General features: G+C 40.1%; 1 protein-coding gene across 1 annotated transcript in view; it reads right to left on the reverse strand.

Moving 5' to 3' along the window:
* The window catches only part of IMPG2 (interphotoreceptor matrix proteoglycan 2), a 70,763-nt gene that overhangs the window by 19,969 nt on the left and 25,603 nt on the right, over positions 1 to 25,191 (reverse strand). Inside the window, exons 7-11 of the mRNA XM_043449154.1 lie at positions 24,189 to 24,350; positions 18,301 to 18,359; positions 16,206 to 16,226; positions 7,299 to 7,543; positions 5,194 to 5,279 (exon numbers count right to left, since the gene is read on the reverse strand). Of these exons, the coding sequence (XP_043305089.1) occupies positions 5,194 to 5,279; positions 7,299 to 7,543; positions 16,206 to 16,226; positions 18,301 to 18,359; positions 24,189 to 24,350 (573 nt within the window). The remainder of the gene's footprint in view (positions 1 to 5,193; positions 5,280 to 7,298; positions 7,544 to 16,205; positions 16,227 to 18,300; positions 18,360 to 24,188; positions 24,351 to 25,191) is intronic.

The following is a 25,191-nucleotide window of genomic DNA, read 5'->3' on the forward strand; positions in this document are numbered from 1 at the left end:
CACATTGGGTTATAAGCATACAGACTTCGGTCCTGGCTGTGGACCTGAGGTGGCCCATGAACTGGCTCCAGCCCCTCTTGGACACAGTCTGGGAGCCACTGGAGAACAATAACTTGGAACATCAACCTTTGTGGAGGTCTAAGAGTCCAACAGAGGAGCTCCAAAAACACCACTAAATCCAAGTTCAGACACACTGCTGAGGGTAAGCGAGGCAGTTTCACTCTACCCACCTCATCCTTCCCACATGGCAACGCAGCCCAGGGCCAAGAGAGCACCTCTCTGCACAAGATCTCTGCACAGAGGCAAGTGAGAGCGTGTGAGTTAGCCTCTGGCCGCCCCGGCTGTGCAGGTCCGGGTATTTCTCTCTCTCTCTGTCCTGAGTACTGAGTTGCAAGATGCACAGCCAGGGGCTGGGAAGTGGCTGAAAGAAGGGCAGCCAGGACTCTGAGCGTATTAAAGGGATACAGACCCTACTAACTGCGTGACGGACTCCACCATGAGTTGCCAAAACGCTTTGCCCATTGATCCCCCTTCCACAGCCCACGGGCATCTCCAGGACGGTGTGCGCCTCACCCCCACACACCTGCTCCACCCCAGGGCTGGTTCCTTGGACGCCCTCCCCACGGCAGAGAGAGCGAGCTCTGGCAGACAGCTAGGGAACAGAAAGCCAGCCTGCATCTACAGGCCAGGGAGAGATGACAAAAGCCAGCCTGCATCTACAGGCCAGGGAGAGATGTCTGCACGTCCCTGGGGAAAGCCAAAGGAGCGCAGCCATCACTCAGCCCGGTGCATTGCAGGGTCAAGAGGGCACACAGCCTAAGAATCTGCTGCAAGAGGGGGCAAGAAGCACTGAGACGGTATATCCATAGGAGGTCTGAGAAAAACAGAAAGAAATACTCACATAGTTACATGAAAAGATATTCAAAATCACCTTTGACAGGGAAATGCAAATCAAAACCACACAAAGCATCATCTCACACCTGTTGGAATGGCTATTTTCAAAAAAGATAAAAGTGCTGCCAAAGGTGTGTGGAAAAGGGACCCATGTGCACTGTTAGAATGTAAATAGGTACAGCCATTGTGGAAAACAGTGTACAGTTTCTTCAAAAAAATTAAAAACAGAAGTACCATGTGATCCCGCAATCCCACTTCTGGATATATGGCTGAAGGAAACTAAATCAGTCTGTCAAAGAGTTATCTGCACTCTCAGGCTCACTGCAGCATTATGCAGAATAGTAACATATGGAAACAACCTGTGTTCATCAGTGGATATATGGATAAAGATGTGCTACATATATACAATGGAATATTATCTAGCCATGAAGGAGAAAGAAGTCCTGCCATTTGTGACAACATGAATGGACTTGGAGGGCATTAGACTAAGTGAAATCAATCAGAAGGAAAGCTCAAATACTGTATGATACCACTTACATGTATAATCTGAGAAAGTCAAACTCAAAAATAGTTGTAGAATGGTGTTTTCCAGGGGCTGGGGTGAGGAGATGGAGAGATGTCAGTCAAAGAGTACAAACTTGCAGCTACAAGCCAAATAAGTTCTGGGTATCTAATGTACAACATGGTGGCTATAGTTAACAGTACTGTTATAAACTTGAAATTTGTCTAAAGAGTAACTCTTAAATGGTCTTACCACCAAAAAAAAAAAGTATGTGAAGTGATAGAGCTGTTAACTAACTCTACTGTGATAAGTACTTCACAATATATATCAAATCATCATATTGTACACCTTAAATTTATACAATGTTCTATGTCAATTATATCTCAAGAAAGGGGAAATAAAAAGAACTGCCCAGATGGAGACAGCAATTCCAGAGTTCAATTCCAGATAAATGAAAAGAAAACAAATTGAAGTCTAGAATGTAGAAGTAAAACAAATAGAAGCTTTTGTTTTGCCAAAGGTTCAGTGCTTTATAGGGCCATCCTTTGGTTTACAAAAATCTTATGTTAGGAAGCGGGGTAGAGCATGCACGTATATGTGAACATAATAAAAGTACCAAATTTTATAACTAGAAAGACTCTTAAGAATCATTTAGTCAAAACTGGCCCATTAAAAATAAGGAACTGAGGTTCACAGATGGGAAATGACCACAGTCACAAAAAAATAGAGAAAAAAAATCTGAACTAGATGCTGATTTACTAGAATTCTGTCCTTGGGCTTCACTCACCATATCAGACGTTTTGTTGAAGAATATCTACAAGTGTATATACCCAGAGGGCAAAAGGATTTCCAGAGGAGAAACAAGAGCTACCAGACTTGGCAGTCAGTTCTCATCCAGGCTGGCATATGTGCACAGATCCAAGACTCAGGTGAAAAAAGAGCAGAGAAAGGAGGAAAGACCATTTTCTAACATTTAAATGTCTGCCATGGTGAATATAGAAGCTATTTGTATGTAAGGGCAAGTTTCTTCCTTTCTCATTTTCTTCTATTATCCTAAAATTATATATGTAATTCAATTTTAAGTAAGAAAGCCATTTAGTCAATACTAAGTTCTGTCCCTCAAAAAAGTTGTTATGATCATGAGAATCATACCATACCAGAGAATTCACTTGCTTTCCTCTTAGTTATCTAAAACCACTTCCAGAAATGTGTTAAAGCCACCTCTGCTTCCAGTTGAGTCAGGTATATTTATATTGTTGTAATTCTAGGTGTGCATTTTTTCAAAATTCTGGGAGAGATGACTAAGCTCCTCGACCTATACTTAAGAATTTGAGTTTTATCAGACAGAGCCTATGACCTGACGACACATTAGGAAAGGTAGTTGAATCCTCAATGGAAAAGAAACCCTCAAGCAACATACATGATTTCAATACACCTGTAAATTAAATTCCTTTTCATTTTATAAAAATTAAAACAATAAACAATTCTGTAATGAAAGTTAAGCTACAGGTAAGCAACATAAAATGTGAAGTAAAACAACTTGATTCTTTAAATAAAGAAAGAAGACTATCTATTCCAAACAAGTACCCCCTAAAAAAAAAAATGGCATGGCAATAAGCTTGCTCATAAATTTTGAAAGGTAAACATATACATGCCAGGAATAGCACTTCATTTATTTTTATATGAATAGATGTTCCCATAGCAACAAATTCAACTCCTGAATTCTTCTTTTAGTTCAATGTAGTATATCAACAAGTTCAATATTATACTGGCCAGGTTCAGTTCTGCTAATGCCAACTGAAAAGCTTGCTGAGTGCTATAGGAAGCATACTGTGCAACAAGTGATTTTCCAAATCAGTAGGCCAAAAGGTGTCAAACTCAATATCCCCAAATTACTACCTCTAAAATAATTTCTAAAAATAAATCCTGGTTAAAAAAAAAAAAAAAATTCACTTCTATTAGATGGGACAGAGAGGAAGGAGGCGGAGGAAGGGGAGAAGCAGTAACCAGACACTTCTAATTAATCATACTTTTCTTTCATGTCTTATTATCACCCATTAACATTCCAACGTCTCCTCACACTGAAAAACCAAGGAGTTGGCTTAAATGCACATAGAACCACAGAACAGGCAACATAAATGAACAAATGAGTACAGTTAGTCAGTGTCTGCCGTAACTAAATGGGCAGCCTCTTTCAACCAAGCTCCAGCCTCTTCTTGCAATGGAAAATGTAAACAGTGATATCGGATCTTCTGGTTTTCAAAAGAAGTTGAAAATCTGAATTTTTATGCAAAACATCTCCTAATTTTTAAAAACTGGCTTAAAAAAAAAAATAGCCCCAAAGCACACGCCTATAGCTGGATCTAGTCAGCTTACCTCCAGGTTGCAAACCCTGGCTTATATAAAATGTGTGTCTTTACATCATTCTGAGTGATCATCACAGACCTGTGGTGACAGAAGCCCTGACCAGGAAGGGATCCGAAGGAACAGAGGCTGGAGACATGCGTTTGCAGGGGATCACCACTCCCCACCACCACACCCTGAATGAACTCCAATGAGAGCGTCACCTTATTTGTGTACAAGCCTGTCTACCACCACCAGACTGGAAACCACCTCTTGTAGGCAAGACCACACCTTATTCATCTGAGTCTGCCCAGCACTTGGCACATGAAAAGGACAAAATAAATATACTTGAATGAGTAAGTGGATGAATAAACAAACACCAAACGAATGTAATCTCTGATGTCAATCTCCCTCTAACCGTTTTTCTCCATTATGGAACTTGGTGAAAAGAGTATTTCCAGTGACTCCACATTTCAAAACTGAGTTTCTCTACACCTGAGCAGAAGCAACGGCTGCTCATGTTGATGGTTAAGCCAGTTTGAGGCAGACTTTCTAAATTTCCACTGCTGGATGAAAGCCAACAGATATTTGAAATTAATTTAACATTAGTTTCTTTTCTGCCATATGAGACAGAAAAGAAGTCTCAAGAGGGTGGAAAGAGTGGGGAATGTAGAAGGGAATGTCCATGCAACTATGTGATAACAAAAGATCCTGGAATCGTTGTAGACAGTTTGGTCTTTAGTGGTATTGTGGTTGTTGTTCCACTGACACTGCAGGAAGCTACTTTCTTTTTGACTGGTTGCCTCTGGGTAGGTGTCATGGCAAGTGAAGGTTTGAAGGGACAGAAGTGTGCCCAGGGGAGTTGAGGGGTAGGAACAGAAAGAAAAGTTCATTCCATGCTGTTTCTGTGCAAATGGGAATGTTTTCTGCCCAGGATAAAGGGAGGCTGATTTAGAGTCCCAGGCAACATTTGTCATTTGTCAACCAGGCACTATTTTTACTCTTCTTTCTCTCTTTTCCTTAGGCACACTGTTCTGTAGGCTTTGGAATCTATAAACGTTTTCTTCAATACAGCCCCTGTAACAAAAATCTATACTCTGTACCTATGTACATCGAATTTATATTTCTGGGTAACTTTTAGAGAACAACTCAGTGGACACTTACAGTTTAATTATCACCAAACAAGTATGAACCACAAATAAGCTTTCTACCATTTGCAGACTTTGGCAATGCCAAAATATATGGACTTCGTTTAACCACTGCAGAAGTCTTAAATTATCTGCGGTTGGGTCCATGAGTTGACAACTATGAATAATGTTCCAAGGATGATGTAAGAAAATATTTGAAATAGGAACAGCTTGGGAAATCCACGATGCCAAAGTAAGCAGGTAGGTGTACAAAAAAGAGAAGTTTTAGAGCCTGGTTCTAGGCATAAAACACAGAAACAGGCTTACCAGAATAGACGGTAGGGCTTGCTGAAGACTTGAACTTTGAGTGTTCCAAACTTGGTCTTCACTTTGGGGAAGTAAAACCCCTCTCACTAAAGAAAGAATAACATTAAAGAAATTTTTAGTTGAGACACTACTGTGTTTAAGGTTCAGAGACAATTAAAAACCAAGTTCTTCCTTTTTATAAGTTTAGATTTGGGTAGAACAAATGGAAAGATCTTGCCTAGAAAATGCTTGATACTTTATTCAAATATTTTACTTATATTAGCACCATCTATCTAAATTATAAGACTCCAACATAAATATTCTTCCCATTGTTACATTTTGAACACTCTTTATTTTCTTTCCTTTCTCAAGCATTTTTTACTCTTTTCAAGATTCCCATGAAGTAACTGTTCTAAAATTGATTTTTTTTAATTTTAATAAGAAAGTTGAATTGAAATTCCAATTCATGTAATTAGCCTCCAACTAATAAAAATAAATGAAAAAAAATAAAATAAAATAAAAAAGAAATTCCAATTCATTTGGGTGATGCCAAAAATGGAGAAAATTATGCAAAACTATTTCCTTTTTGGCAGCAAAACTATTTCCTTTTTGGCAGAAAGTACCTTTGAAAAACAAGGTAAGACACTGGAGAGTTTATCACTATACCAATACTAAAGAGTCACAAAGTTAAGAGAGTAGATTATATAATTCAACTCAGTAAGATTTACTGGATCCTCACTAGTTACTATAGACTTTGATGATATTGAGGCTATAAACATTAATAAAGCCAAGTTTCTTTTGTGGAAGTGTTCCCTATGTCAGAGAGATAAATAAAACAATATGAGAGGCATTTATATAATGTATGTGAACACAGACAAAAAATAGAATGATTTTTCCTGGAGGAGAGAAGGAATAAATAAAAATCAAAAAGAAGGGGTTGTGAGAAAGAAGATCTGGTGTATACACCAAAAATAGAAGCAAAATCTCTCTGTATTTACCTGTTTCTACTGCACTGACACCTGGGTCGGGAAGATCCCCTGGAGAAGGAAATGGCACCCCACTCCAGGACTTTTGCCTGGAAAATCCCATGGGCCAAGGAGCCTGGTAGGCTATAGTCCATGGGGTCGCAAAGAGTCGGACACGACTGAGCGACTTCACTTTTACTTTTCACTGCACTGACATAACGGGATCAATCAAAAATCAAACTTTATTTTTGGAAAATAAGTACTTTCCGAAACTTATTCTCGACTGTGTGTTCAGCTAACTTGTCTTCTATGGAAAACCAGTAGCACGAAATCAAAGATGAATATATCCTTTCATGATGGTCAAGTTACCTAGGAAGCTGCAGCCATTCAGAACTCTGAAGCTGCGTGACAACAGAAATGGATTTTAGGAACAAAATTCTGAGCAACGGAAATGTACATCTACTGAAAGGCAAAGCACCTGAACTAGTTTGTGCTGGAAATCCTAAAGCTTTTGTTAAACTTGGTGAGAGTTACTGACCTCTTTCTAGGACACCTTCTAGAAGGTAGCTCCACACAAGGCTCCACATAAAGATAAGACCTCACTATGCTGTCTGTAGGCTGCTGTCCATGGGGTCGCTAGGAGTCGGACACGACTGAGCGACTTCACTTTCACTTTTCACTTTCATGCATTGGAGAAGGAAATGGCAACCCACCCCAGTGTTCTTGCCTGGAGAATCCCAGGGATGGGGGAGCCTGGTGGGCTGCCATCTATGGGGTCACACAGAGTCAAACACGACTGAAGCGACTTAGCAGCAGCAGCAGAATGCTGTTTATGGATTTAGGTTCCTAAACAGCCTCACTTTGCCTATTGCATATCTTAATCCTCATGCCATTCATTCACCAGAAACCCCTGAGTAATCTACCCGAATTAGGTGCATGGCTAATAGTCATTAGCTTAGTGACTATGAACTAAAACAGGGAAAGAAAAATATGAACTATCTGGAAATAAAGCTAAAGCACCATTAATATCAGGATGGTTTCTGTCTGATGCAGCCTGGAGAGTGCTAAGAACAATATATATATACGGGGAATTTCATTTTATGAGAATATACTGGAAAAGAAACTAAAGCTATACAAAGACTTAATGGTTATACAACTTACCATTGATAAGCTGAAGGGAGTCAGGATCTGGATTCAAAGAAGAGCTCCCCAGCAAAAAATTCTGGTGCAGTGTCTCAGCAATATAATCCCTGAAGTTACTAATTGTATAAACAGCGGTGGGCTTATCATCCAATTCTACAAGACCATGGTTTTCCACCTTGTTGGAATGTAGGCTAATTAGGTCCCAGGTGGTATTGCTGATGGCCTCCCCATTGAAGGTAACCGCATAGTGAACATCTATGCCACTGTGGATGACAAGAGAAACAGATTAGGGCCTGCCAAGGAAACACAAAGGAACTCTGAAGCCATGGAGAGCAAACGTTAGACCAAGAGGGAGAGTCTCAAAAGGCAAGGATTCCATCACCTTTCTCTGTAGACTCTGGATGGCAACATTTACCCACCCCCTTCTCCTTCCGGAAAACAGAGAGGTTATAGCTCTAAGAACATGGAGGCCACAGAGTCAGCCTGCATAATACCTGAGCATCTTCTTCCCCCATGTTCTCACCCCTTCAAAATCAACTATTCCTTCTCACTCTCAGCCAGCTACCTCCTTTCCCTATTATGGTTTCTCCTCCCTGATTTAAAAAAACCAAACCAAACCTTCTAACTCCCTCCAACAATGGGAAGTCCTCTCGAATCTCACTACTGTTGCCGGGTGACTTACGTACTCCACAACGGGGCGTGAGACAGTAAAGCAGCTTAATGACTGTGAACTGAAACAGTTATCTACTGTGAGAGGAAAATATGAACTACTCGGAAATAAAGCTAATTGATGACTTGTGAGTCTTTTTTTTTAAAATATCATGCTAGAATATCTTCTAATATGACAGCTACCTAAGTCTCTTGTTTGACAACCCAGACAATTTACAGTCCCATAAAGTTTAATAGTGAATTGTAAAAAACTTACTAAGAAGTGATGGTTTTTTGGCCTAGTAGGAATGATAATTCTAAAGTTTATGACTTAACTTGCCTGGAGGACATTCAGTAAATTAGTTAATACAAGTAACAAATTATTTGTATCTAATTTGGCAGGGCTTCCCTGGTAAAGAATCTGCCTGCCAATGCAAGAGACACGGGTTTGATCCCTGGGTTGAGAAGATCCCCTGGAGAAGGAAATGGCTACCCACTCTAGTATTCTTGCCTGAGAAACACAAGGATAGAGGAGCCTGGCGGGCTACAGTCCATGGGGCCAAAAACAGCTGGATACAACTTAGTGACTAAATAGCAACCTCTAACTTGGCAATCCCTTCCCAATTAACTATATATTTCTTCCAAATGCTCTAGAAACTAGCTCTCATTTTTCTGCTGGCTCCCTCATTAATGAGTTGAATAAAATTTTGACAAGTGCTAATAAGTAACTTCGTCTGGGAATGGGGCCTTTTCACTATCTTTCCACAGGCAAACAAAGAGACGATTTCTTGGAACAAAGGATAAAGTGAAAATAAATAAGTAGGAGTTGATAATGGCATTTGACATTTTCTTAAATAATCATTTTGAAGAAACATCAGAATATAAGATTTTTAAACCAACAGAACTACACCCTCTAGACCAACTCAGACTTATCTAACAGCTAAAAACTAACATTTTTGTAAGTGCTTACAATGACAGGCTATTTCCCAGGCTTTGTCTGATTTAATACTCATAACAAACACGAAGGTTTTATTACCTTCAGATTATTGTTAAGAAACTATGCTTTAAAGAAGTTAAAAGACTTGCCTAAAATTTCACAATATGTAAAGGGGTAAAAGTCAAGATTCAAACCCAGATCTGCCTGACTCTGGCACCAGCATTCTGAATGACTACATGACACTCAGGAACTTTAACCTTTAACAGAAAAAAAGTCATCAGGAGAACAGCTTTGCTCTACTCATCACCCTCACTTCCAGCCAGTCTGTGAGACACAGCCATCAAAACAATACCCAACAAGCACTCCGAGGTCCTCCAGAGGAAAGGAGAGCACCACCCTCTCGAAGCTGAACCTCTGAAGGCAGACGTGCACGGAAACGACCTGCCACCTTCAGACATTCTGTAGGAGCAAAACGATGCCCAAACCAAAGCACTCAAATGAATGAAGCATTTCCTCTTCTGAGCTCACTTATATATTCCTTGATGATAGACTGTGCTGTTTCGTAGAAAGATTTTGTTTATACTGAACGCCTTGCAGTCTGTCCTTGAGTTTCTATCTCCAGTGTCTGACTTGGTACCTGGCATTCAATGCCTAGTAAATTAACAGAAATCTATACTTGCCTGAATATAGAGAGAAAACTCCAGCCTTAATTAAGGTATTCACATATCTTTAGAATAAAAAACTGTCAGGATAACGAGAGGGGTCTCATGGAGTCTAGAAAAAGGGCTACTTAACTAATTTATCCTACTATGAGTGAAAAGCCTGCGACAGTGCATTGTGGCTTCCTTGTAACACAGAACCCTAGACTGGAGATAGCTACAATAGGCTAGCATGACTTTGATACTGGCCATTAGGATCACCCAACTTCCCTTCTCTGATCTCAAGCTGGCAAAAGGAACTTTCAATCATAATTCCCTACAGATTGTCCCATGGGAAAAGAATGCACACGCTAAGCCAATGCAATAATTAGTCAGCTGGCAGACACACTTCTTGATTTAAATAGATCGCTCGGCATCCTAGAGAATGCACTGTATTTTGTAGCTTGGTAAGCATAAATTGGTCTTAAGAGACCTCTTCTTCCTGGGAACACTGGCAGTTCTGGACGTGCCCTGGGTCTACAGGGGATGTCATGAAGGTGTTACCCCTCGCCTACCACAGAAGCGGTGAGGCACGATGTTCCTGTCCCACGCTGAGTGTCATCAGTAAGGTTTTCCTCCCCAGTTTGATAAGCTGTCACTTCCGATGGTGTGGCTTAGGGAACCTTACAGTGGTAACCGAGCATCTCAACACTTGGATGCCTTGCTGAGAGATGAGACATCTGCTTGCCGTCTGTAAATTCCCTCAATCCCTTAATTTTTCCTGTCAGAACATGTTGATTCATGAGTAACTGCTGATCTCCTTTTGTAAAGAAATAAATTCAGTAAAATATGGTGAGGAAAAAAAAAAAAAAAAAGATGGCCCCAATGTGAAATTGAACAGTAAGAGGGACACCTACTGGTCAGAACTCACCACACCACATATGTCCTAAACATCCCTCACAATGCCTCGCTCCTAGTAGCTCAATAAATATTTTTGAAAATAATGAAAAAACAAATGGTTGGTTTTATTCACTAATGCAGGCAGATACCACCATTGACTCTGTGACACTTAGATGACAGTATGTGATATTCTTGACTTAATCAGAAGGGTGTTCAGTCTCTAAATATGCAGGTGGAGCAGTGGTAAAGAAGCTGCCTGCCGATGCAGGAGATTAAGTTTGATCCCAGGGTCAGGAAAAGCCATTGGAGTAGGAAATGGCAACCCACTCCAGTATTCTTGCCTGGAAACTTTCATGGACAGAGGAGCCTGGCCGGCTACAGTCCATGGGGCTGCAAAGAGTCAGGTGAAACGGAGTACACACATCTTTCATCCTAAAGAGCACGCGTATGAACCTCATACATTTCTGTCTTCTGGAATCATTTTAGGGACACTGCTTCACAGGCAGAACATAACTCTGTGAGGACTGCTTGCTCTTTCCAAGCTCTGCGGGATGGCACATGCCGGCACCTCCAGAAAAGTGAGCTTCTCCGTGGGATCTATGTCCAACCTAGTAACATGTCAACATGGGGCTTCCCTGGTAGCTCAGAAGGTAAAGTGTCTGCCTACAATGCGGGAGACCTGGGTTCGATCCCTGGGTCGGGAAGATTCCCCTGGAGAAGGAAATAGCAACCCACTCCAGTATTCATGCCTGGAAAATCCCATGGACCAAGGAGCCTGGGGGCTACGGTCCATGGGGTCGCAAAGATTCGGACATGACTGAGTGACTTCACTTCACTTAAGACAGGAACCAGGGATAAGGGGAAAAAATGGAGGAGAGGAAATGGCTGTGCCAGTTAGCACTCCAGTTGCTTCCTGGACTCGACAGAAAATCAGACAAGGAGCGTCAAGCTTTTACTGAGAGTCTCTCATGTGCGCTGCATGCCTTTCAACATCACAGGGAGAAGATTAAGAGAAATGTTTCTGGATCAAGAAATCTGTGCGAACAGGCAGTCTGGGTTAGATTAGTGGCCTTACTCTTTACTGGCAAAATATAATTTTTCTCCCAATGTTTTCCTTGGACGTCTAAAAATAACACTTCTAATATCATCTACCTTGTCTGGTAAAGATATATTCATTGAAGAAGATAAAATGCCTCACAGAGACACTTCATTACCAAGTTTCTGTCCTAGAAAGAGAACTCAAAGAAATGCTTGAGGAATCAGAAAATCATCTATTCTCAGATTTGAGAACTTCAGCGTGACCCAGAAGAGACTTAGTTCTGGCATGGTAAATGCAATACAGAGACATCTCAGGATGAAGAGCAGAACAGAAACAAGCCAAGAGAACAAGGAAGGACATAAGATGCAGGATGCACGCCGAGGACAAAGCATTATTTGATTGAAGAAAGCGGTGCTGCCTTTCTGCACTCACCAACGCCAAATTAACCAACCATCACCACAGCATCACTTTTCACCTTCTAAACTGCTGCTGCTGCTAAGCCGCTTCAGTCGTGTCCGACTCTGTGCGACCCCACACACGGCAGCCCACCAGGCTCCCCCGTCCCTGGGACTCTCCAGACAAGAACACTGGAGTGGGTTGCCATTTCCTTCTCCAATGCTTGAAAGTGAAAAGTGAAAGTGAAGCCGCTCAGTCATGTCCAGAGACCCCATGGACTGTAGCCTACCAGGCTCCTCCATCCACGGGATTTTCCAGGCAAGAGTACCGGAGTGGGTTGCCATTGCCTTCTCCAACCTTCAAAACTACACTGAAACAACTGCTATATAGAGGAGAGTATCTCTGACTGTTATTTCCAAAGACATCAATCATGTGGAGGGGAAATTTATTCCTCACTTCAAATGCCCTCATTGGCTGTCTGACATGTGCAAGTTTTAAACAGAAAAAACAATGATATTGTATCTCATGACAATCAATCAAACTAGAGGTAATTTCAAGAAACTCAGATCTCTCTTCTTCTCTCACACTTCTATTAGGAAGAAAGTGCATACTAACAAGGCCTGGAGTTGAATTTTTGAAGTGTGGACACCAGGCAGATATTTTGTTGACTCACTTCAAATGGGTCCTACTAACTTAAAATAATGTGTGCAACTTGAAAGAGGTGCAAACAGAAAACTTCATGTGTATAGAAATACTTATGTAGAGAGAGAGGTTATATATATAATACATAGACTATTTCTGTGCTACACATTCACTTATACACAGCTCAAAATAAAAGTATATCAAAAAGTTATGAATAAACTCCACCAACTGGTTAATATCCAAAAATACTGAACAGTTTTGGAAACTGTACTTAGGTTAACAATTCTATCATAAAATCTAATGGCTTCATATTGAATTGTTGTCTGTGTCCTCATAGAAAACTCAGCACTCAGCAACTGAACACCATTCTTTAACCAGAGGTTTCACACCAGAATTCAGTTATGTTTTAACAGTCTAGTCTTCCCAGTTCAGTTCAGTACAGTCGTTCAGTCGTGTCCGACTCTTTGCGACCCCATGGACTGCATGTAGCACTCCAGGCCTCTCTGTCCATCACCAACTCCTGGAGTTTACTCAAACTCACGTCCACTGAGTTGGTGATGCCATCCAACCATCTCATCCTCTGTCGTCCCCTTCTCCTCCCACCTTCAATCTTTCCCAGCATCAGGGTCTTTTCTAATGAGTCAGTTCTTCATATCAGGTGGCCAAAGTATTGGAGTTTCAGCTTCAGCATCAATCCTTCCAATGAATATTCAGGACTGATTTCCTTTAGGATGGACTGGTTGGATCTCCTTGCTGTCCAAGGGATTCTCAAGAGTCTTCTCCAACACCACAGTTCAAAAGCATCAATTCTTCGGCGCTCAACTTTCTTTATAGCCCAACTCTCACATCCATACATGACTACTGGAAAAACCATAGCTTTGATTAGACAGACCTTTGTTGGCAAAGTAATGTCTCTGCTTTTTAATATGCTGTCTAGGTTGGTCATAAATTTTCTTCCAAGAAGCAAGCCTCTGAATTTCATGGCTGCAGTCACCATCTGCAGTGATTTTGGAGCCCCCCAAAATAAAGACTGTCACTGTTTCCCCATCTATTTGCCATGAAGTGATGGGACCAGATGCATGATCTTCATTTTCTGAATGTTGAATTTTAAGCCAACTTCTTCCCTCTCCTCTTTCACTTTCATCAAAAGGCTCTTTAGTTCTTCACATTCTGCCATAAGGGTGGTATCATCTGCGTATCTGAGGTTATTGACATTTCTCCCAGCAATCTTGATTCCAGCTTGTGCTTCATCCAGCCCAGCGTTTCTCATGATGTACTCTGCATATAAGTTAAATAAACAGGGTGACAATATATAGCCTTGATGTACTCCTTTCCCAATTTGGAACCAGGCTGTTGTTCCATTACAGTTCTAACTGTTGCTTCCTGACCTGAGTACAGATTTCTCAGGAGGCAGGTCAGGTGGTCTGGTATTCCCACCTCTTTAAGAATTTTCCAGTTTGTTGTGACCCACACTGTCAAAGGCTTTGGCATAGTCAATAAATCAGATGTTTTTCTGGAACTCTCTTGCTTTTTTTGATGATCCAGAGGATGTTGGCAATTTGATCTCTGGTTCCTCTGCCTTTTCTAAATCCAGCTTGGGCATCTGGAAGTTCATAGCTCATGTACTCTTGAAGCCTGGCTTGAAGAATTTTGAGCGTTACTTTACTAGCGTGTGAGATGAGTGCATTGTGCAGTAGTTTGAGCATTCTTTGGGATTGCCTTTCTTTGGGATTGGAATGAAAGCTGACCTTTTCCAGTCCTATGGCCACTGCTGAGTTTTCCAAATTTGCTGGCATATTCAGTGCAGCACTTTCACAGTATCATCTTTTAGGATACTTAGTAAATACTTGCTAAAATAATATAAACAAAAATGAGGAAGTCAGAAAGCCCTTTGCAAATGTAAGATATTATATTTGTATCTAATATGTGGTGGTGGTTTAGTCACTAAATTGTGTCCAACTCTTTGCAACTACATGGACTGTAGCCCACCAGGCTCCTCTGTCCATGGGATTTCCCAGGCAAGAACACTGGAGTGGATTGCCATTTCCTTCTCCAAGGAATCTTCTTGACCCAGGGATCGAATCTGTCTCCTGCATTGCAGGCAGATTCTTTACCGACTGAGATACCAGGGAAGCCCCTGGTCTTATATAAATGAAGGCAAAATGACATGGATTGACCTGGAGGTATTACACTGAGTTAAATAAGTCAGACAGAGAAAGATAAATACTCTGTTATCACTTATATGTGGAATCTAAAAAATTAAATAAACGAATGAACAAAACGGAAACAGACTCACAGATATATAGAACAAACTAGTGGATACCGGTGGGAAGAGGAAAGAGGGGAGGGGCAAGACAGAAGTAGAGGATTAAGGGACACAAACTACTGTGTATAAAATAAGCTACAAGGATATACTGTATAGCACAGAGAATATAGCTAATATTTCATAATAAGTTCAAATGGAATAAAATCTATAAAACACTGAATCACTATGTTCCACATCTGAAGCTAATACTGTAAATTAACTCTACTTCAATATAAAAATTAAATTAAAAAAAAATTAAATGAAGAAATGTTTTATCTCTAAACATCCCTGTGCTTAGCCTATGAATTTGCTTCATATATTCTATACTATGATTATTTATCTTTCAAGAGAAAGTAAATTTTAAACAAACTTGAATTCAAAGACAAAAAGACAAGCAACTTTCACAAAGGGGACTGACTATGCTTTTAAGAAACTCCAGAGAGCAGCTGTTTTCACAAATGAACTGTGACAGAAATCAGCTTTCTTCTTTTCATTTACCACTTAAAAATGACACTTGATCACTCAATGACAACAGTATACTTGAAAGTGCTTTATGAATGCCAATTTTTATACTAATTTTATTTATTTTTATTTTTTTATACTAATTTTAAATTAAGCATAACTTAGTATTTTAAAGTATTTGACAAAGGCTAATTACACAGCACAGGCAATATTTTATAATAACTAAAAACGCAGTGTAAATGTAATCTTTAAAAATTATGAATCACTATGTAGTACATCTGAAACATACATAGTATTATAAATCAACAATACCTCAAAAAAATACAAGTTTTAAAATAAAAATTAAGAGATTAAAAAATACAAGTATTTGTCAGTCAGCACTCTATGATAGAAGATTGTAAATTACAGTCTATGACCAAATTCCAGCCCACTGTCCATGAGTTAATGGATTTTATATTTTTAAATGGTTGAAAAAACTCAAAATAACAATATCTTGTGACATGTGAACACCATATGAAAATAACATGTCAGGACCTATAAGTAAGTTTTATTGGAACACATCCATGGCTGATTCATGTCAATGTGTGGCAAACACCACTAGAATATCGTAAAGTAATTAGCCTCCAACTAATATAAATAAATGAAAAAAATAAAAAAGAAAAAAAAAGAAAAAAAATTTTATTGGAACACAGCCACACACATTCGTTTTCAATGTATTGCTTACACTACTTCCAAGTGACTAGATATGACAGAGCTTATGTAGTGTGAAAAAGTATAAAATATTTAATATATGACTCTTAACAAATAATGTTTGCCAAATGATCTATAAGAAGTTGGACAGTGATACTGGAAGTAATAAAAGGACTGAGCCATGTTCGCTTGGACCTAGGGCTACCGTATTTTCTAAACTACTTCCTAATTAGGTCAACAGTACAGAAAGTGTCAAAAGGTACTCTACCTGCCATTTTCCTTAGGGGACCTGAAAATAAAAATCGAAAAGTGTTAAGCAGAGTTTAAGCAAGTTATAACTGTCATATAATTAATCAAAGTACAAGCTCTTAATGTATTTCCTCTGAAATGTTTCTTCAAATGAAAATGCCTGTATACTACCAGATAATGACAAATACCTGTACAATGAAGGAAGAAAGCAAAGGTGGAGAAAATATTCTATTTTAAAATCTATAATCTTTACTGTCTTTAAACTTCCTAAAAATACTTTTAAACAATTAATACATGGTTATCACTTTATAAATAAACTTTCTTCAGTAGATGAGCAGAGAACTCCAGCTGTTGGCATTAACAAAATTGGTAACATTTTGGGGGGGATACAATGTTAAATGTTATGTGTTATGTATACAATGTTACAACACCAATGTTAAGTGGCATTAAAATTAATGAAAAGAAAATCAGATAACATATAGTAAGATTCCAAGGAGTTGGGAAAGGTCCAAATTGACTAACCTATAGGATATTGCATAGTCTTTAATATTTATTTATTGATTTTCTGTATCAGACACTTACATGGACTTTCCAAATGTCAAGAACTACACTATGCATTTTACAAAAATTACTTCTTTTAATCTTCATGAAAATTCATTAAGGACCATGAATATCCCCATTTACAGGTAAAGAAACTGAGGAATAAAATCACTAAATAATTTACCCAAAGTATTTCAAAAGTATTTTTAAATAAAGCACGATTCATACAATATTGTATATATTACTTTTTTATATAAATGAGAAGTTAAAGCTTGTTAATTTACCCAAAACCATCCAAGCAGAAGTGCCAAAGGCAGGATTTAAACCTAGGCAAGTTGATCCCAAAGGTCATGTTGTCTTTCATATGCTGTCAAATGAGAAAGGACTTCAAAAGCCTCAGTTTCTCACGGGAGCTTTAGTGACAACTGGAGACAGTATTCCTGCCAAGTGCCATGGCTGAACTGGGGAGACAGGTCATGCTGTGAGAGGGGATGAAGGGTCAGCGAACCAGGCTTGCCCTTGCCCCTGCATCAATAACCAGCTGAGTTCCTTAGAAAAAGTACATGCATTTCCTGTGCTCCGGTTTCCTTACCAGGAAAAACAACGAGGATAATAGTAACTGTCTCACAGCATGACTGTTGGGATTAATGAGTTAATATGGATAGAAGGCCTGGCACGCTAGAAATGTTATGTAAGTGCTTGCTGTTATTTCTGGAAAACTGAGAAGTTGCGACAAGAGTATGCCAAAGTTAAGATGTGGACATTGTCAATTAAGCCCATGCTCCCCTGCATCTAATAGCTGGGCCACAGTCACCATCCACATGCTCCAAAGCTTCAGAGGACTCAGTCTAGAACTGGAGGTTAAGAGCCAGAGATATAAAGATAGCCACTTTGTTTCAAAATCTCTCTTCTGCTCTCTGACCTTGGGCTAATACTGCATCCTCCTAAACCTACTTGTTTTTCTGCAAAATAAGTATTAATAGCAATAGTTTTCCTAAAAGGGTTGAAGATTATGTGAACTCAGGAATGTAAAATGACCAATACAAAGTATTCACTCAATAAAATGTGCACAAGTATGATGCTGCAGGTTTTAGGTAAGGAAGCAACATCCTAAAAAGAGGTGTCCGATTTACCCTGAATTGCTATGCTGATAAACACATCCCCTCCAGAATGACTATACATCAAGACATCACAGGGACCTCACTGGGGTACTGATGAGCCTTTGGGATCACACTAGATCACATCTAACCTTACTCCAGGCTCCCCTCAGTGCCAAATAAAAACATGTAACTTCTCAGCAGCAAGCTGGAGACATGAATTCCTAAGTTCTTACCCTGGCCCAACTACAGATCTAGTACATCTCCTTGAATGTATTATTTTGCCTTTTTTTAACTCAGTTTCCTCATCTGAAAAACCAGGATTAGGAATAAGGATTTAACAAAAGAAGACCAAATTACAGAATTCACATCATTTTCTAATCACTGTTGTTAAGAGTACATACAATAAACACAAAAGGATAATCCATTTGAAATAAAGACTGCTACAAAACCTATGCATTTTTGAAGTCCATTTACCTAAAGTCAAGTACACGAATGTCCTTGTAGCCTGGTAACCCAGTAAATGCATTTTCCACCTGTCAAAAATAAAAAATTTGTAACTATGTAGAAATGTAAAAAAGCACACACAAAAATGCTTTTAAGAGTAGAATATAAAGCGCACTATTAGAAACTTATACAAATACATGGATATACATGGATTAGAAAGCTAAGAAAATTCCAATTGTCACAGTGTTAGAAAATAGTTTTTACCACAACCCTGCCATATTTTTTTTTTGTTTTTTAAGGTTTTGATTTACTTTAATATTAATTTTTTCCAAATTATAAAAAACAGACTTTTATTGGCAAAATACTATTTTTTCCCTTATGTGATAAAATGTGAAAAAAAGGACTAGTTTCAAAAGAAACTGTAATAACATTTTAAAATGTAACTGTGTGGATTAGAAATCTGGCCACAGCACACACACTGACAGAGTCAGGTGTTCATTTCCTGTAAGTGTAAAATGTCTGGTAGCATCTGTTTCCTGTTCCTATGACACAAAGGACTGTGAACACAGCCAACATAAGAAAGAAATGTGCACACCTGGGCTCAGGCTTTGCTGACTGGTGGTCACGGAGGAGATTATAAGCAGTGACTGGTCAAAAGATCAATTTACGAGCATCACAACTGCAGAAACCAGTTATATCACCAACTTTCTAAAATCAGGCTACATCAACCAGTATGAGCTTAGTGACTAAAGCAGGGGGAAGTGATAGATTGGACTAAACACCAAAAAATATGAGGTTTTGTACAAATACACATTTAACAAAATCGAACATTTTACCCACAACACTTCAGAAGGTGACAGTCTCACCAGGTTAAGTCACTATGGGGCCAACACCAGAACAAGAGAAGTTATTAGTGGACTTTGGGGCTATTTGCCAGCAAATTTGTAAAACTCAGCAGTGGCCATAGGACTGGAAAAGGTCAGCTTTCATTCCAATCCCAAAGAAAAACAATACTAAAGAATGCTCAAACTACTGCACAATGCACTCATCTCACATGCTAGCAAAGTAACGCTCAAAATTCTCCAAGCCCGGCTTCAACAGTATGTGAACTATGAACTTCCAGATGTTCAAGCTGGATTTAGAAAAAGCAGAGGAAAAACAAAAGAAAAAAAGAAAAGGCAGAGGAACCAGAGATCAAATTGCCAACATCCGCTGGATCATTGAAAAAGCAAGAGAGTCCCAGAAAAACATCTATTTCTGCTTTATTGACTATGCCAAAGCCTTTGACTGCGTGGATCACAACAAACGAAAATTCTTAAATAGTTTGGAATACCAGACCACCTGACCTGCCTCTTGAGAAATCTGTATGCAGGTCAGGAAGCAACAGTTAGAACTGGACATGGAACAACAGACTGGTTCCAAATCAGGAAAGGAGCACATCAAGGCTGTATATTGTCACCCTGTTTATTTAACTTACATGCAGAGTACATCATGAGAAACACTGGGCTGGGTGAAGCACAAGCTGGAATCAAGATTGCTGGGAGAAATGTCAATAACCTCAGATACGCAGATGATACCACCCTTATGGCAGAAAGCAAGGAGGAACTAAAGAGCCTCTTGATGAAAGTCAAAGAGGAGAGTGAAAAAGTTGGCTTAAAACTCAACATTCAGAAAACAAAGATCATGGCACCTGGTCCCATCACTTCATGGAAAATAGATGGGAAACAATGGAAACAGTGACAGACTTTATTTTCTTGGGCTCCAAAATCAGCCATGAAATTCAAAGACGCTTGCTCCTTGGAAGAAAAGTTATGACCAACCTAGACAGCATATTAAAAAGCAGAGATATTACTTTGCCAACAAAGGTCTGTCTAGTCAAAGCTATGGTTTTTCCTGTAGTCATGTATGGATGTGAGAGTTGGACTATAAAGAAAGCTGAGCGCCAAAGAATTGATGCTTTTGAACTGTGGGGTTGGAGAAGACTCGAGAGTCCCTTGGACTGCAAGGAGATCCAACCAGTCCATCCTAAAGGAAATCAGTCCTGAATATTCATTGGAAGGACTGATGTTGAAGCTGAAACTCCAATTTTTTGGCCACCTGAAGTGAAGAACAGACTCACTAGAAAATAACCTGATGCTGGGAAAGATTGAAGGCAGGAGAAGAAGGGGACGACAGAGGATGAGATGGTTGGATGGCATCACCGACTCAATGGACATGAACTTGAGTAACCTCCAGGAGTTGGTGATGGACAGGGAGGCCTGGCATGCTCCAGTCCATGGGGTCTCAAAGAGTCAGACATGACTGAGCGACTGAACGGAACTGAACTGGAGCTATCTCTGGGCATCTGCTTTTAAAACCAAGTTCTTACAAAATCAGGAGAATGAGATTTTTAAAAAAATCTTGGTTCACTAAAAATCTTTCTGCCCTGTGGATAAAGAATCCAAACCCATGAAATTTTCTGGCTGCAATAACTTGCCTTGTTTTATTCTGAGAGAAACCAGAGAAATGCTAATTCTTGGGGGATGGGGATGAAGTCCACAGGACTAGGAATGCAAAGACTCAGGGTTAGTCTTAGCTATTTTTCACTGGCAGAGTGGCCAGGCACATGTCTTCTTTCATAGTACTTACTGCTTCCCTGCCCACTGGCACACCAGTTCTTAAGATTAAGATGAGCATAGCTACAAGTACTCCATTAGCTGCAAAATGCAGTGTTATTGCATGTTATTATTAATACTAAACCCATCTTGCTCCTTGGAAGGAAAACTATGACAAACCTAGACAGCATATTAAAAGCAGAGACATCAGTTTGCCAACAAAGGTCTGTATACTCAAAGCTATGGTTTTTCCAGTAGTCATGTACAGATGTGAGAACTGGACCACAAAGAAGGCTGAGCACCAAAGAACTGATGCTTTCAAATTGTGGTGCTGAAGAGGACTCTTGACAGTCCCCTGGGCTGCAAGGTGATCAAACCAGTTGATCCTAAAGGAAATCAGTCCTGAATATTCATTGGAAGGATTGATGCTGAAGCTGAATCTCTAATACATTGGCCACCTGATGCAAAGAGCTGACTCACTGGAAAAGACCCAGATGCTGAGAAAGAGTCAAGGCAAAAGGAGAAGAGTGTGGCAGTGGATGAGATGATGTGATGGCATCAGTGACTCAATGGACATGAATTTGAGCAACCTCTGGGAGACAGTGAAGGAAAGAGGAACTTGGGTGTCCTTGGGGTTGCAGAGTCGGACATGACTTAGTGATTAAACAACAACAACAACAAACCCATCTCATCTGGGGCTTTGCCATTTTTCAACTTTAAACACGTTTTCTAATTCATCACACCCAGTTAGCTACTACATAGGTGCCCAGCTGTAAGAAGTCATTCCACTTTAGCAACAAGATTAATAACAGGTACAATTTACTGAGGGACTGCTATGGGCCTGGTGCTTTGAAATATTACTTCTAATCCTTGCAACAATCCCAAGAGATACATAGTTTCCCCATCACGCAATTGAGGAAACCAAGACTGAGATATCAACTGACTTGCCCAGGATCATCCATCTGGTGAGTGAGTGAATCAGAATTCATTCAATCATCGGTCTTTCTAACACTGAGGCCCATACTCTTCTCACTGGATCGCATGCCTCATCCTCTTTCCTTTGATAAATATGATTTTATAACTGGGACCAGGACTGGGGGAACTGTGAGGCTCACCACAGCTTCTCACCTGAATTAAAATGAAGGGGACTCGGGCTTCCCTAGTGGCTCAGTGGTAAAGACTAGAATCTGCCAATAAAGGAGACACGGGTTCGATCCCTGATCTGGGAAGATCTCACATGCCATGGAGCAATGAGCCCAGGCACCACCACTGAGCCTGCCTTCTGAAGCCCAGAAGCTGCAACTACTGAAGCCCGCAGACCCTAGAGGCCGTGCTCCGCAACAAGAGAAGCCACTGCAGTGAGAAGCCCACCCACCACAATTAGGAGGAGCACCTGCTCACCGCAACTAGAGAGGCCTGTGCGGCAACCAGACCCAGCACGGCCAAAAATGAATACATAAATAAAATTATAAAAAATAACGGAAGGGGACTCTGTATGGTAAAAAGGAAAGAACAGTTTCAAAGGAAGGAGCAGACCTGAATTTCCCTTCCACTCCTAGAAGCTGAAATCACCATGGACAAGTTGCTCGCCCTGATGGGTTCCGTCTATAAAATGGAGCTGATTATCCCCCTGGCTGCTGTTAGCAGACGGACACACAGCAGCCTGCAGAACACAAAGTACTATGCGAGGACAGTGTGCTGACCCTGTGGCTGTCGTCAGGTAGCCACACTCCACGGCCTATCACAGTGACCTTTCCCTCTCTGATGCCACTCTTGGTGGCACCCCAAGTTTATCTTCATCAGCTCCTCATTTAAAAAAAAAAAAAATGTAACAGCTCCTGAATCTCAACCCTCCCAAGCAGGCTTTCTTTTTCCCTGTGTATCTTCCAGTATTACCCGAAAAAATAATACTGAAAGAACAATTCCCATGACTGTGTCCTGAAGGGAGAGGGCTTGAGGGTCTCCTTCAGTTTGCAGTAAACGTGGAGACAGAACCTCTCAGAGACGTGACCCTGACTCTGCAGCTCCACACAGGGGAAGTGGCTATTGGTAGACATTTCATTCCATGTAAAAGGACACGTATGTAGACATAGGCCAGAGAAGCAACTGATCCCTCATCACCCTCAAATCACCTTGAGCCAATAGCTACCTACCTCATAAAGTCCCTGCTGGAAATGTTTTTCAGAGTGTTTATTAGACTTTCTCTAAATATGCAGTCGTTTAGCACAACTGTTTATCCAAACATGGAGGTTTATTAAAGGCTCCTTAATCCAAGAGCAGAGAGAACTAAAGAGCTGATCCAAGACACTGTCTGATGCCAAGTGGCCACTGGCCTGGCTGACATTTCGTCCACATACCATATAGCCTCACAAACTGGCCACACAGCGAGGAAAATTAACTGTCTAGCCCACACTCCCTGTGTCTGAAGGCTGCAATGATGCTGCTTGGCTGAAAGATGCATATTTTTCTTTCTCATCTAGACATAATGTCTAGAGAAGGATATTAGTCCAAGGTAATAGAATCAAAAAACTTGGCCACAGAGAACTCCATCAAGAGGGATGGAAAAGAAATAAACAGGAGGACTAATATACCCTCTCACTTGATAGAGAGAGGAGATGGGCCCCCGGTATCTTGAAAAAAATCTCAACTTCAAGTCCCTATGTAGAATTCTTCCAGAAAGTAAAGTTGTGAGATGGGCTAATGCACAATTCTGTAAAGATCGTGCATTAACATCTTTAACATATCCCCCCCTTTATTTTATATATATCCCCTTTTAAAAATACTTCTAACCAAGGAACAGAGGTAAGAGGAAAATTTACTTTTCACTGGATGTCCTTTTGTCCCTTGAGCTTGGGGCTTCATCCTACCTATGCATTAACTATTCAAAATTTTTCAACTTTAAAAGAGAATAACAAATACAAATTTAAAAGAAATTAAATTTATTGTTCCCTCAAGAAAAATAACACAGTACATACAGTATCTCAAAGATGCTCATTTCTCCAAATATTGTCAAGTAAAAACTATGCCACAGAACACATTCTTCCTTGGCTGTGTGGCCAAAGCTGGAGATAGCATTTATTTGTTGGCATATGACAAATGGATACAAAAGTTTGTTTCAATGAAACAGTTCATCTTTTGGTGAAATTTTCAGAGCTTTCTAAAGAAATGGCTAAATTACTACTCACCGAATCAAGTAGATGGAAAGCGTAAGTCCTACACCTACCTTTAACCAGTGTTAACATGGGAAATTTACAACTCCAGCAAACTATCTTGTATAGAAAAAAGAAAAAAAAAGAATAAAAACATATCCCCAAAATCACCCACCTCTGAAATAAAGTCTTCTACAAGGCGCTGGTGGTGAACGCTGGAGGGATCCTGTAGTTCTTCGTTGTACTGTTCCCCCAAAAGGTGGATACTGAATTCTGCAACCTGCTCAGTGGCTGGTTTTGCGGATTCTTCTATCACAGTCTCAATTTCATTGCTAATCTGGATTTTTAGCAGAAGAACAATAAATGTCAATGTTCACTCATTCAGTCAAGAAATATCTACTGATAACCTATGATATGCCAGACACTGTGCCAAAGGCAACTTCTGATGATGACTATTTATATACTATTTGACTTTGAAACTAACTGGTAGATTTTGAGGCAGGTTATTACTAAAATTACTGTGTATTTGTGCATTTCTTTGAATACACAGTGACTGTGGTCACTGGTTCAGGGAAAGAGAAAAATTTCCACAATAACCACCAAAGTTCACCACCTGTGAGTTAATAGAAAAAGCTGAAGTTACACATTGCTAGTTATTGGAGAAATGCAAATTAAAACCACAATGATATATCACCTCACACCTGTCAGAATGGATATCATCAAGAATGCTGGAGAGGATGTGGAGAAAAGGGAATCTTCACTCACTGGTAGGAATGTCAACTAGTGCAGCCACTATGGAAAATAGTATAGACATTCCTTTAATAGAACTGCCTGAAAATAGTCCTGGAAACAGCCATTAAAAAAAAGTGAAAGTCGCTCAGTCATGTCCAACTCTTTGTAACCCCATGGACTACACAGTCCATGGAAATCTCCAGGCCAGATTACTGGAGCGCGTAGCCATTCCCTTCTCCGGGGATCTTCCCAACCCAGGGATCGAACCCAGGTCTCCCATATTGCTGGAGTATTCTTTATCAGCTGAGCCACCAGGGAAGCCCATAAATACTGGAGTGGACAGCCTATCCTCTTCCCAGTGGATCTTCCCTACCCAGGAATACAGCCAGGGTCTCCTGTATTGCAGGCGGACTCTTTACCAGCTGAGCTACCAAGGAAGCCCAATA

The sequence above is a fragment of the Cervus canadensis genome, chromosome 27 (assembly GCF_019320065.1).
Source record: "Cervus canadensis isolate Bull #8, Minnesota chromosome 27, ASM1932006v1, whole genome shotgun sequence".
Taxonomy (NCBI): Eukaryota; Metazoa; Chordata; class Mammalia; order Artiodactyla; family Cervidae; genus Cervus; species Cervus canadensis.